A 15082-nucleotide genomic window follows, 5' to 3' on the forward strand; every position below is an offset into this window, starting at 1 on the left:
ATATATAAATTAAATCATTGTTATTTATTGTTTTATCACTGTCTTTTATCAAGAAAGTAATGCATTTGCTCTATGTGCCCTAATATCCTAATATTCCTTGAAATAGAGGAGTTGCAACTACACCACACATTTTAGGATATAATTTAATGTGAAATGAAAGCAGACTGAACAAATCCTTTTAAATCATTGTGATTATCAGCTTCTGCATGTTGTCAGAATGATCATTTTGACAGGCTTCTGTAAGTCGACTTAAATGAATACTGATACAACTACAACTGAACATCAAAAAGACAAATCTTTAGGCAAATGAGTTTCCATTTCTTTCCTGCTCTGTTAAGATTTTTGGATATGCTGAAGACCTGTCTGAGGACAGCACGAGTTGAACAAATATATAGACTTTCATTAATTCAATCCATGTATTTTAGGCCTCAGCCTTAACTGGGACGTGTCAGTCGACAGCATAAATAGTGCACAAGAACAGGTCTGATAGTCTGGTCTCTTAGTCCGTAGATGAGAGCACTCAGACATCTGGGGAAAAGGATGATACACACATAGAAAATATTCTGTATGCGTACAAGATCTATCCTCTTTACTACTTTTGAGATAGCTATGAGCATTGGGTTATGTATAGTTGAGGAGAGACTGAGGCCCAGCTGCACCAGATGCAGCAGCAGTGTGTTACGAGCCTTACGGGCTAAAGCTTTGTCTGTGGAAGCTGACCTGGCTGCTACAATCACGCCGATATAGGAGGAAATGACTGCCACACCAGCTGATACAAACAGAAAACAAGTGTAGGCTTTATCATAAAGATCAGATATTGTATCAAGAAACATGATAAGTGTACTACAAAATTCTTTCATCTGCAGGCTCTCCAAGTTTTCAAATGGAAAATTTAACAGTAAGAGAACCCGAGTGAGGACATTTAGTGAACAGAAGGTCCAAACCACAACAATAGCCACCCCTGTGTTTCTGATGGTGATGATGGTAGCATGCCTCAGTGGGTAACACACAGCTACATATCTCTCCAGAGACATCACCACCAGTGTGAGAGGAGAGACTTCATTTGTGAGATTGGCGAGCATGACTAGAAGTCCACACACAGGATATGTCAGTCTCATTCTACAAGCAGACAGTATGTACAGTAACTGACTCAGTGCCACCTGTACAGTGTCTGCAAAAAGGAGGTTATACAGAAGAATGTAACGGGAGGTCTCACAAAACACAGATTTACTCCTCAAGGTGAATAACATGGTGCCATTAATGAAGAGGAATAGGCAGCAGGGTACTGTAGTCAGAGTGGAAAGCATCACCCTCTCCAGAAATCCCAGGCCAACAGTGATATTGGTGTGAGATGGAGTTGCATAGGACATCTCAGAGAAGCATTTAAGACACGAGAAATATGAACCTGTTGATGTTATCGAAACCCAAAAGCCCAATAAATATCTTCCAGTTTGTATTCTGAAAACAGTGAAAAGAAAATGAAAAAGTCTTTTAAGCACAGATTCCTGTTGATTCCCGTCCACAACCTCAAATCATCCACAAACATTTTCCCTCATTGGCAGATTAGAGTCTTTGCCTGTTATCAGTGTGATCACAGCAGATCTAACCTGCAATCACTTATTGTATATCAGCTTTGCCCTACAACAACACAACGCGTCACACCATCACATGTCAGCAGGGTTATCAGTAATACATGACGTAATCTGTTGTCTATTTCCCCAGGCCCTGGTTGATGTGATCATGTCTTATAAAGTGTGAACTTAGTGAGCATATAAGCAAGTAAACTTTATTTGTATGAAGTGTGGCCTATGGCAAAGAGGCCAGTAAACAATAATAAAAACTTAAAATTTTTAATTTGTCATTAATTTAAATGACCATAAAAATGTTTGATAATTAAATGTTTACACTTAAAAAAGTAATCAGAATTGATTAAACAACGGAGTTAAATGACATTTTATTCTTTATTTATCTGACTTTATTTCTATCTGCTGTTGTCCTGAATTTGTTTGAATCATTTACCTGCCCTAACCTGCACCGCTGGGCGGCTTTGCAGGAAACACAATTCTTACATCGTGGCATCATTTGACTGGGGAACAGAATTTCACACAATATTGAAACATATCTTCTATCGCGTCAATGACAGGTAGATACAGTGGCTTGCAAAAATAAATCATACCCATTGAACTGTTCCACATTTTGTCACGTTACAACCACAAAAGTAAATTTATTTTATTGGGATTTTATGTGATAGACCAACACAAAAGTGGCGCATAATTGTGAAGTGGAAGGAGAATGATACATGGTTTTCAAATTCTTTTACAAATAAGAAACTGAAAAGTGTGGCATGCAAAAGTATTCAGCCCCCTTTACTCTGATACCCCTAAATAAAATCCAGTGCGACCAATTGCCTTCAGAAGTCACCTAATTAGTAGGGTTAGGGTTAGAGTCCACCTGTGTGTAATCTAATCTCAGAAATACAGCTGTTCTGTGAAGGCCTCAGAGGTTTGTTAGAGAACATTAGTGAACAAACAGCATCATGAAGCCCAGGGAACACACCAGACAGGTCAGGGATAAAGATGTGGCGAAGTTTAAAGCAGGGTTAGGTTATGAAAAAATATCCCTAGCTTTGAACATCTCATGGAGCACTGTTCAATCCATCATCTGAAAATGGAAAGAGTATGGCACAACTGCAAACCTACCAAGACATGGCAGTCCACCTAAACTGACAGGCCAGGCAAGGACAGCATTGATCACAGAAGCAGCCAAGAGGCCCATGGTAACTCTGGAGGAGCTGCAGAGATCCACAGCTCAGGTGAGAGAGTCTGTCCACAGGACAAATATTAGTCGTGCACTCGTGCAAGCCATTGTTGAAACAAAGCTATAAGAAGTCCTGTTTGCAGTTTGCCACAAGCCATGTGGGGGACACAGCAAACGTGTGGAGGAAGGTGCTCTGGTCAGATGAGACCAAAATGAAAGTTTTTGGCCTAAATGCAAAACGCTATGTGATGCAGAAAACTAACACTGCACATCACCCTGAACACACAATCCCCACCGTGAAACGTGGTGGTGGCAGCATCATGCTGTGGGGATGCTTTTCTTCAGCAGGGGCAGGGAAGCTGGTCAAAGTTGATGGGAAGATGGATGGAGGCAAATACAGGGCAATCTTGGAAGAAAACCTGTTAGAGTCTGCAAAAGACTTGAGACTGGGGTGGAGGTTCACCTTCCAGCAGGACAACGACCCTAAACATACAGCCAGAGCTACAATGGAAAGGTTTAGATCAAAACATATTCATGTGGTAGAATGGCCCAGTCAAAGTCCAGACCTAAATCCAATTGAGAATCTCTGGCAAGACTTGAAAATTGCTGTTCACAGACGCTCTCCAATCTGACTGAGCTTGAGCTATTTTGCAAGGAAGAATGGGCAAAAATTTCAGTCTCTACATGTGCAAAGCTGGTAGAGACACACCCCAAAAGACTTGCAGCTGTCATTGCAGCGAAAGGTGGTTCTACAAAGTGTTGGGCCTCCACCAGATATTGCAAACAAAGGAGAGGCCCGTAAGGAAAACCAGAAGCCTTACTACTAGGCCCTCTTAAACCAGCATGATTTTTTTAGAACAAAGGAACTGAGCCAACGCCCACAGGTCTGGCAAAACTGTGCTTCGAGGTACTGTCCGTCCCAAAACTCTAATCCGCTCCCTATTGGACCAAAGTTGCCGCAAGCCATAAAACTCCGGCAAGACGACCATGACGACACTCAGGGCTTAAAGGTCAGGGAGCCCCGCTGCCCGTCGCATTTCCAAGAAAAAGCGATGACCTAGGCTACAGTTCCTAACTCACTGGATGAGACAGAGACTGTGTTTCTTTTTCTTTTTGTAAGAATATTCTTTATTACTTTTTTTCAGATCCATAGATGAACCCTGCACAACCCAGCCATTCTTCACCGCCTGCGGAAGGAAGAACATTTTTCTTCAGAAGGAGACAGAACCACGAGGTCCGGTCCTTCAAACTGATCGATCCCGCTGTTTTGCTTCCACTAACGGGAGAACAGCCTGCCATCATTCGCTGCCAGGACGCTGCAGCTGATCCCGCGCTCGCGTCCAAAACAAGTTGGAGTTTCGAGTTGGACGGGACACACGCTAGTCGCAACAAGCGACCCAAGTAAGAGGCTTTTGTTTGGGCAGTCCGCTTGCCGACCTCCGATTGAGTGAGAAACGGCTGCTGTGTTATTCTTTGTTGTCTGCTAAGCGTTTGCTTATCTTCTTTCCCTTTTACTAACCTCCACACACACACACACACATCCATATATACATATTCGGGATGACGTAATCTTATGAGCGACGTGTTGGAGACTTACGGTTAATAACCTCGCTATAACATAAGATACGTGTGTCTCGTGATATCTTCCATTCATAACTTTAGAGGCGGACGCCTCATGGTAGCACAGCTAACTTTCTGAAACAGTGAGTCACTTTCCCTCCAAATTCATCTTGTGTCCAATCAAAGTGCATATGAGGCCAATGGTGGTGTAACCATCACTGTTGTTTCAAATCTCACGCGCTCGTTAAAGTGACTACCTTTGGTTGATGTATTCAGTCCGCCATTTTTGAATTCAAGGTACACGATTCAGCAAAATCAATATCATCCTCTTTGAATTCGTATCCGTGCGTTTGGCCATTTTGGTAGTCTTACGAACGTGACTTCCCCATAGTCACGTCATGCAAATTTGTAGTCCGACTAACATGACTTCGAAAATCACATTCGGCCTTTTTTTGTAGTCTTTTCAAGGGACTCACTGTCGGCCATTTTCACACACACACACTAGCTGTGTCCAAATTCAGGGGCTGCATCCTTCGAAGGACGCATTTGAAGGCCAATTCGTCACAACGCCGTGCAAAGGCTGTCCAAATTCGAAGGCTCCTTCAAATGCAGCCTTCTTTTCCCTCTTGTCGGAGGACGCACCGCTACTATCCTTCGCGGCCTCCCATATCCCAAGATCCTTTGCGCGCCACTCCTCAGTCCCAAAAAAGAAGAGGGAAAGCAAGAAAAATGGCGACATCAAGTGGCGCAGACTTGACATTTAAATGTAAGTATTGGGTTTATACTCGGTTTTTAGTCATTTGAACATCCAACGCCAGATATGTTAAACTTCAGCGGACTTTCAGTTAAAATACGTGACGCTGGTAATGCATTAGCATACAGCATAAATTAGCATTATGCTGTTGGAAATAAAGCCTTAAAAGCCTTCACTTTCAAAATGTTAGATGTTCAGAAAACCATAAAATCCATTCAGTCAACTCTCTTTCGCGGTCCTGGGCAGCAGCAATCGTGACGTAAGGGTAAGGGCAGGAACATCTAGTAACGCAACCAGGAAATACTCCAAAGGCGAGACCGTCCCATTTAACAATGGTTGACGCGGCCGTTGAAGGTCTCTCCGAAGGACCCGGCCTTCAGAGTCCACAAAGGCTGGGTCCTTCGAAGGATGCAGCCCCTGAATTTGGACACAGCCACACACACACACACACACACACACACACACACACACACACACACACACACACACACACACACACACACACACACACACACACACACACACACACACACACAGATCTACATCCATTCATATATCTGTGCTTGCTTATGTTGTTTTGTAGAACTGCTAGTTGTAGTAAGCGACTGTTGTTTGTTAAAGTAAGTGGTTTGTGGATTGAGGACGAGCGTTAATAAACACTGTTGATTATAATTGAGCGGTTTTCTGTGATTATTTTTCACAATTTGATGTTATAATAACAGCTGGTTGAGAAGTTCAGTGTTCAGGTTTACGCCTTCTATTTCTTTAATTATTGATATTTCTGTAATATAAACAATTGTTGATAAACTTCAGGCATTCGGACTAAAAGCATATCATTTGATTATTGATCCCTGAAGTCAGGGTGGTGCTCTGGTGATTATTAATGAATAGTGATAACATACATTTCATTGATTAACATTAATAACTTGATTAATAGTCAATAATCAATTAATATTCCCCATTGAATTTCAACAAAAGTATTGACTCAGGGGGGCTGTATGCTTTTGCACACCACACTCTTCAGTTTTTTATTTGTAAAAAAATTTGCCAATAAAATACATTTACGTTTGTGGTTGTAATGTGACAACGTCTTTATCTTAGTCTGATTTGAAGGTTTTAGTAATCCTACTCTCTAAAAGCCCCAGTCTCCCAAAACAGATTTGAAAAGGTTTTATTTACACCCCCAACGTACGTTCAAGCTCGTGAAGCTACTTCAAACGTGGTGTGTTTTGGCTTAGCAGTTACACTTACACTACAAGGTTTTGGCTTAAAAAAGGGTGTTAATGAACACAGGTAAACTCATTGCATTGATGTAATTTGCTGATTGTTTTAAGTCAAAAGCTTGTTTCTTTAATGTGAAAATGTTTATGTTGCTTACTTTAAGTTTCTGCTTGTTCCATTATGTGAAATCCCAGCACAGAAGGGATTTGCATTTCCACCACAACTGGACTACCTGCTTGAAGGTGTGTCTTAAACCAATGATGTGCTTGTCCCGATCCCCGTAGTACTAGTGCAGAATCACCACTAACAAAGTGGCTCTGTTTATTCAGTTACAAACACATTTAAATTTCTCTTACTTCTTCACAATAAAATGACTCCTGAAACGGCACAAAGTGAACATGATGAAACAGTAAAATGTTCGAAAGAACAAACAGGACGAGAAACTAAATAGATTCAGTTAGAAGCTACAAAAGTACTGAGAGCTGAACACGATATGACTCCTGAAACAGCTGAAAGTGAACACGATGAAACAGATTCAGTTTCAGTTACTGAAGCTACAAAAGTACTGAGAGCTGAAAACACTGACTTTTTAAAACCTTTCTCTCTCAGGTTTCCTGCACAGACATGAGGTGCGTATCCATCTGAGGGGGAGACAGGTACTCGTTACGGGTTGGTCACAGTCGTGATTCATCACTGCGGCCCACTTGGAGGCAGTGCGGCCACAGCTTGGCCCTACTCCGGAGCAGGTCCATCACTGGTGCGGCACCAGTAAAACTTGTGATGCAAAAAGAAATCAGCACGGCTCAGTTTGACTCAGTGCGGCCAAAAGTGCTAGTGAAAAAACCACATTACACTCCTACACATGAGGCGGGAGGTCACTGTTGTCCTGCAGAGAAAAGTGTTTTTGCAGAACGTTATGATGTCACAGTCAAGTTGACCTTTGACCTTATATGGACAGATGTAAAACTTAATCATTTTATCCTGTTAGACATTTGTTTGAAATTTTTGTCATAATCATTGTATGGTCACAGCAATTGTTACCTTTAAACCACCTAAATCTGATCAGTTCATCCCTGAGTGCATTGCTAAGGAGTGCTGCTGTGCTTCTTCAATCCACTGAAACTACTGCACTGATTCAACTTAATGTTTGATTAAGTATGAGTAAACAACTATGAGTGTAGTGGCTATTTTCTGTGGAGATTTGTTAAGAAATCAACTTGATTAATTGCTTGCTGATTTTAGTATTTGTCAGGACGACTGAGACAAAGTGAGCATTTCCTCTGAAAGCAGAGATTGTACAAGAGAACAGGTCTGATGGTCTGGTCTCTAACACCATAGATGAGAGAACTCAGACATCTTGGAAGGATAATAAGACAAACATAAAACACAATCTGGATACGCACAATTTTTATCCTGTCCGTGTTTTGGGAGACATAGTCCAGCAGGGCATTGTGTATAGTTGAGGAGAGACTGAGGCCCAGCTGCACCAGATGCAGCAGCAGTGTGTTATGAGCTTTTCGGGCTGCAGCTTTATCTGTGGAGGCTAACATGGCTGCTACCATCACACCAATATAGGAGAAACTGACTGCCACACCAGCTGAAAGAAACAGAAAATAAGTAAAGGATTTGTCATAAAGATCAGAAATTGAATCAAGCATCATGCTTTCTTTGTCACAGAAGTCTGTCATCTGCAGGTCCTGTAGGTCTTTAAATGGAAAGTTTAACACAAGAAGTACTTGAATGAGAACATTTAGTGAACTGAAGGCCCAAATCACAACAATAGCCATCTCTGTGTTTCTGATGGTGATGATGGTAGCATGCCTCAGTGGGTAACACACAGCTACGTATCTTTCCAGAGACATCACCACCAGTGTGAGAGGAGAGATCACAGTTATGAGCTCGCCGAGCATGCTGAAAACACCACACACAGGATATGTCAGTGTAATTCTACAAGCAGCCAGTATGAACATTAACTGGCCGTGTACCAGCAGTACAGTGTCTGCAAAAAGGAGGTTATACAGAAGGATGTAACGGGAGGTCTCACGAAACACAGATTTACTCCTCAAGGTGAAAATTAAAGTTCCATTAATAAAGAGGAATGCACAACATGGCACCGTAGTCACAGTGGAAAAAAACAGTAATCCCAGTAACCCATGATACTGCACTCCAACAGTGACGTTCATCTGAGACTGATCTGTATCTGACATCTTCAAGCGATACTTCCTTATGGAGCATAAAAGCACAATGAATTCTGTCCAGTTTATATTGGTAAAACATTGAAGATTGGTCTTTGGAGCAAAATCAAAACACATCCACAAACATACTATTCTGTGCAGAGAGGTAGCAGGTTGGATGCCATGAATAGGCAGAGCTGTTCTGCATGGTTTCCCAGACCTCATGTATTTTTTATGATCTCTGTCCTCACATCAAATTCACGTGACACAATCACGTCAGAAGAGAACAGCCTTTGCCCAACTTTGAGAAATAATGAGGAAGCTAGTAGTTTGTTTTTGTTTCCTCACTGCTTCCATCTTGTCAGTCTACTTCCTGGAGATAGAGAGAGGGAGTCCGAATTTGGTCCAATCCTTCTATTCTCTTTACCCATTTACTCAAACCACTAAAGGACTCTCCTGCACTGTCCATACCACCAGGTAACCGTATTCTGTACACACTATATTAACCGTGTCTGATAAAGAGCTGGAAATGGCACTGGCAGAGGTAGAGGCAAAACATAAAGAAAAAGCACTAAAAATTGGTGAAATCATGGATACTATAATGACAGGCTCAGGCTTTCTATTCTTTTTTTCCATTTCACTTCTTGCGGACTGAACAGTCAAAGTGATTTTCTCACCATCTGGCTATGCCCTGATCCAACATGCTCAGTCGGTCAAAAGGGCCGATTGTGCCAACGGACACACCGCAAATACTAGGGCAGCATACTAGGAGGGAGAAATCTACTGTTTTCCGGCAGAGAAAAGTGTTTATGCAGTATGTTATGATGTCAAGTTGACCTTTGACCTTATATGGATAGATGTGAAATTGAATCACTGCATCATTTCATCCTGTTAGACATTTGTTTGAAATGTTTGTCATAATCATTGTATGGTCACAGCGACCTTTACCTTTGACCACCTAAATCTTATCAGTTCATCCCTGAGTCCAAGGCCCAATCCCAGTACACCCCTTGCCTCCACCACTTGACCCTACCCCTCCATTTTGCATGTTCGTGCCTAGAGGTCAGGTGCTTCAATTCTTGTTGGGATAGAGGGCTAGGGTTAGCTGTGGTTTCTGTTATTGTTTTGTTTTAGTTTCTGATTTTATTAGTCCACGAGTCTCATGAGTTTGCAGACTTATCTTTAAGATATCTAATTTTTATCTAAAATATTTCTTTTACATTAAAGTGTCTCAGAAAATTCTTGACATTTTACTGCAAAGTGTTAACAGTATATAATCTGAATGTGTTATTTCCTATCCTGTACAGTTTCGTTAATTCTAGCTGCACCTAAAGCAAACTGGGGGCGGCCTATGTTGGCCAGGCTCTTATTACCACGACAGATGAATGCTGCAGAGTGACAATTCTGTGTCAATAATCCTTTTAATAATCCGTTACACTTATAAACCATATAATTTTAATCAATTTTATCATTATACAACAGTATATGATCAAAATTAATACATGTTCTGAAGTGCACTGACGACGTTTTGGCGCTGATCCTGAAACATAATGTTCTCAGTTTGCAACTGCTCAAGGATGTTTGCTGAATAACTTTCCCAATGTCTTACCCTTCAGTTCTTCTTCAGTTTCTTTTCGTATAAATATCTAGTAAGTCTTCAAGTGCCCTCCTACTAAAGCATTTGACCCATAGTAATATATGTTAGAAGTTACAACTATGCATATAACATACATAACAATTTGTGTGTAACATTTAATGACTTCTTCATGTTAAGTCCAAACTGTCAAACTATGTGAGGTCAAGAAAATTATTCATGACACAGTTATAATGGTCTCATGACAGCTAACTATAATTAGGCCTGCTATGACAGGTTCTGTTGTCTTAGTTAATGTCAGGGTGTCAAAAAAGACATCTCGAACAATGTAAACTTTGTATTAAAAATAACATAACTGACCGAATGACTCATAATGACAACCAATATAAACATTGTTAAGACTCTTTTATGTTCATGGCAGGTGTTGTGTCAGTCTTATGCACACACCTTCGAATAAAGTATTACCAATAACTTAACTTTTATGTTCTTTGACGATATAAGTGCTTCTTTCGTGTTGTTGTTTCCTTTAATCATAAATAATGTAAACTGAAACATAAACCGGTTTGGTGTACCAAAACAACTTTAATTAAAAAATAATAATTCTGTCTATACTGAACTATAAAAATGTGATAAATTAAAACTGATTACCACACACAATGATTTGCAGTATATGTATTTAGAGAGCTGGATGCAGCCTCAGGGAATTTCAAACAGTAGTTGTTAAACAAACGATCAAAGTTCTTCTCAGAACAATGGAACTGAGTCTGTCTTGCTCAAGCACAACAGCCACTAAAAAAGGCCTCCCTGAAGACTTGACAAAGCTTCATTTCTTAGCCTTTGCTGAGATGGGTGATCGTTTCATTCGACAGCAGAGATGGTACATGAGGACCGGTCGGATGGTTGGATCTCTTATGCCATAAACGAGAGAACTCAAACATCTGGGGAGGAGCGAAACACACACATACAAAATAACCTGGATATGCGCCTGTTCCATCCTTGTTGCATTTTTTGAGATAGCTATGAGCATTGGGTTATGTATAGTTGAGGAGAGACTGAGGCCCAGCTGCACCAGATGCAGCAGCAGTGTGTTACGAGCCTTTTGGGCTGAAGCTCTGTCTTCGGAGGCTGACTTGGCTGCTACCATCACGGCAATATAGGAGGAAATGACTGCCACACCAGCTAATACAAACAAGAAACAAGTGTAGGCTTTGTCATAAAGATCAGATATTGGCCCAGGAAACATAGCTACTTTAGAACAGAAATTTTTCATCCTCAGGTCTTCAAATGGAAAATGTATCAGCAGAAGAAGTCGAGTGAGGACATTTAGTGAACTGAAGGCCCAAACAACGCTGATAGCCACCCCTGTGTTTCTGATGGTGATGATGGTAGCATGCCTCAGTGGGTAACACACAGCTACATATCTTTCCAGAGACATCACCACCAGTGTGAGAGGAGAGATTTCACTTGTGAGATTAGAGAACAAGGTAAGGACACCACAGACAGGATATGTCAGTGTAATTCTACAAGCAGCCAGTATGAACAGTAACTGACTCAGTGCCAGCAGTACAGTGTCTGCAAAAAGGAGGTTATACAGAAGAATGTAACGGGAGGTCTCACAAAACACAGATTTACTCCTCAAGGTGAAAATTAAAGTTCCATTAATAAAGAGGAATGCACAACATAACACCGTAGTCACAGTGGAAAAAAACAGTAATCCCAGTAACCCATGATACTGCACTCCAACAGTGACGTTCATCTGAGACTGATCTGTATATGACATCTTCAAGCGATACTTACTTATGGAGCATAAAAGCACAATGAATTCTGTCCAGTTTATATTGGTAAAACATTGAAGATTGGTCTTTGGAGCAAAATTAAAACACATCCACAAACATACTATTCTGTGCAGAGAGGTAGCAGGTTGGATGCCATGAATAGGCAGAGCTGTTCTGCATGGTTTCCCAGACCTCATGTATTTTTTATGATCTCTGTCCTCACACCAAATTCACGTGACACAATCACGTCAGAAGAGAACAGCCTTTGCCCAACTTTAAGAAATAATGAGGAAGCTAGTAGTTTGTTTTTGTTTTTTTTCCTCACTGCTTCCATCTTGTCAGTCTACTTCCTGGAGATAGAGAGAGGGTTAGTAGATAAAACAGTTAATAAAACAAATGTGTAATGCATTGTAAGCCTACTTTGTTAAATGTCCAGTAAAGATAAATATAAATATAATTGCAGGATCAGACTAAGCAGATGCTGAGGTGTCTTAAAGTAGATTGATAGATAGATAGATCGATAGATCGATAGATCGATCTCACCATCTGGCTCCGCCCTGATCCAACATGCTCAGTTGGTCTAAATGGCTGATTGTGCCAACGGACACACCGCAACTACTAGGACCACAGATGCACACTGATGGCTCAACGGCAGACTGTTGGACTGGTGTGTCAGGGCTCTGAGCTGGACATGCAAGGAATAGCTCCACAGAATACAATCCAGAAGGCATCCAAATCCCATGCTGAACCAGCTAAACTAGCTCCTTTCTACACACAAAGTTGAACTGCAGGGCATCCAGGAGTAGGTCAGTTATGGCTTTGAGGTGGTTGAACACAAGACACCCCTTTGCAAGGGTTCTGTCTCTTGAACAGTCTGTGAACATCCTTTTCCAGGATGGTGAGAGTTATCATTATGGTGGATGTTGATGAAGGTTCTCAGTCATCCAGGTCATGGTAAATCTAAGTGCTGTATCGTAGACAACTGGACTTCAGTTTCTTGCAGTCCAGTTCTTTCAGTTTCTTCTGACATTTCACCTCTCATCCAAGAGGCTTCCTCAGAACTAAGCCCCCTAACTGCCACACAGTATGACGACCTCTCCACTGTGCACTAATGATCATATAACCTTGGCAAGGAGCTTTTTGACTGCCTCACTGACCTATTTCTGAGAGACTGGCTACCATTCCCCCATTTCTTCCAACTCAGCTTCCTTAGTAAGGGTGTGATCGGGTTTAGGAGTTCCCGATAGTGTTCCTTCATCTGTCCAAGCATAAGATTATTGAGGTTGAATAGTTCTCATCCGTAAGCTTGCCAGAGGCTCTTTGAAGCCAAACAAATGTTTCTCTGTGGTCTCCCAAAACTCTTCACGAGCCAACATTTTTTCACTTAAATATTTCATGTGTATTAGAGTAATTGCAAACTATCTCGCAATTCTGCTGTGGCGTACCCCCAGACCTCCCAGCAGTTTTGGCACAAAATGTTGATTCAGTGGCTGAAGCCTCTTAAAGGCGTATATTCAGCATGTAACGATAAGCTGAAGGTTTTCTTTTTTTTTTAGTAATGTTTTTTTTTGCCCTTTATGGCTTTATTTTTACAGGACAGCTCAGAGAGGTGAAAGGAAATGGGATGAAAGCGAGGGGGGACGACACGCAGCAAAGGACCACAGATTGGACCCGAACCCTGGGCTGCTGCAGCGAGGACTTCTGTACGTGGGACCCCTGCTCTACCAACTGAGCTAACCACCGCCCTGAGCTAAAGGTATTTCTAAGATTTTAGTATTGAAAAAAGTCCTGTTGTTCTCTTGGTGTGAAACAGCAATTGGTTGAGTCTATCTTTCACACCGAGAGCGATTATGGAGATGTGTAGTATAAATTGTTCCTAATTTGTTGTTTTCCAAAATTCAAAACTGAACTGGGAATGAAAGCTTTTAAGTTTTCTGGGACATGGTCTGGTCCAGCTCAAGATAAGTCGGTATATTGTTCCTCACCTACTGCACAGAACAATATACCGACTTATCTTTGAGGTGTCTGCTGTTAGATGCAGCATATTTATACAAATGGTATGTATTAGGAGAATATATTGGAATGTTAGTTGCTGTTTGGGCCTTCCTGACTTGGAGGTTGTTTGGTTAGGGGTACCAGAATATTGACATGATGGTGCTGCTGTCAAGTTAATATATACCAGGTTTTAGATCAGCAGAGGCATGGAGACCCTAGGTCAGAGGTCGAGAGCAATATGTGGAGACACCCAAACTGAGGGGCCTCTCCTATTTTTCTGTCCTTCTCTTAACATGAACCATATGTTATAAACAGGTTTTTGACCAAAACAAGCTCGGTATATAAGGAGCTGTCTGCATATTGTCGTCGGAGTTTCATTATTCGGCTGGAGACTCTTCAAGTAACGAGTTACTTGTTTACGATACTGAACTTATTGTAATAAATTTGTTATACAACTAAGACAGTGTTGGCGGAGTTTTTCTTCAAACATCTTCGACTGCATCACCACTGAAGATACGACATCTTAAACTCAAAAACATTGTAACCCTCAATACATTCAATAGTGAAATCCATACTCGAATGTGTCCTTGTGCAAATGTTTTATTTTGATTATTTTAATGTTACCTAAATCTATGTGTTTGTCTGTTCATTTACTGTTCCAACTCTGTGTCACTGCTATTCTTGGCCAGGTCTCCCTTGTTAAAGAGATCCTTGATCTCAGTGGGACAAGCCTGGTTAGATAAAGGCTTCAATAAAAAAACTCATGTATTACTGTGTAAAATATACCAAATGTCGTGTTGTACCAACACTTTATTTTTTATGAAAATCTGGTCAAGTGCAGCTTGGTGTACAATTTTGAACAAAAAGGTGTTATGTTCATGTCTTGAAGACTGAAGTTAAGTTTTCTCTATTTACTTTGGACTTGATTAACTTGGTAAACTTTGCCATCATTTGTCTCCGCAGAGGTATGTCATCATGTCTCCAAGAAGAGTCCTGATAAACACCCACAGGAATCATTAATCATGTCAATATTTACTGAAAACATTAATGAGCTAGGGTTTGAATATTTAATGTGTCTAAATGAGTTATCAGGAGACTAGGTCAGATGGGAGGGATTTATCACCTCAGAGTGTTTTCAGAAGCTGAAAAACAACATTGCAGCAACAACAGTTACACTGAGATTCAGGAAAGGGCTCTGGTCAATTAAAGAAACATGTCCCAGAACATGAAGACCAGCGATTCTAAACTTTGG

At 41.0% G+C, this 15082-nt stretch overlaps 3 protein-coding genes across 3 annotated transcripts; all 3 read right to left on the reverse strand.

Moving 5' to 3' along the window:
- Positions 1–434: 434 nt before the first annotated feature.
- Positions 435–1370, reverse strand: LOC141006705 (odorant receptor 131-2-like). Its single transcript, XM_073478929.1, has one exon. The coding sequence runs from the start codon at positions 1368–1370 to the stop codon at positions 435–437; it is 936 nt and encodes a 311-aa protein (XP_073335030.1).
- Positions 1371–7530: 6160 nt separating this feature from the next.
- On the reverse strand, positions 7531–8499 carry LOC141006707 (odorant receptor 131-2-like). The gene has a single exon (XM_073478930.1). The coding sequence runs from the start codon at positions 8497–8499 to the stop codon at positions 7531–7533; it is 969 nt and encodes a 322-aa protein (XP_073335031.1).
- A 2384-nt stretch (positions 8500–10883) lies between these two features.
- On the reverse strand, positions 10884–11840 carry LOC141006708 (odorant receptor 131-2-like). Its single transcript, XM_073478931.1, has one exon. The coding sequence runs from the start codon at positions 11838–11840 to the stop codon at positions 10884–10886; it is 957 nt and encodes a 318-aa protein (XP_073335032.1).
- Positions 11841–15082: the final 3242 nt, after the last annotated feature.

This window comes from Pagrus major, chromosome 13 (genome assembly GCF_040436345.1).
Source record: "Pagrus major chromosome 13, Pma_NU_1.0".
NCBI lineage: Eukaryota > Metazoa > Chordata > Actinopteri > Spariformes > Sparidae > Pagrus > Pagrus major.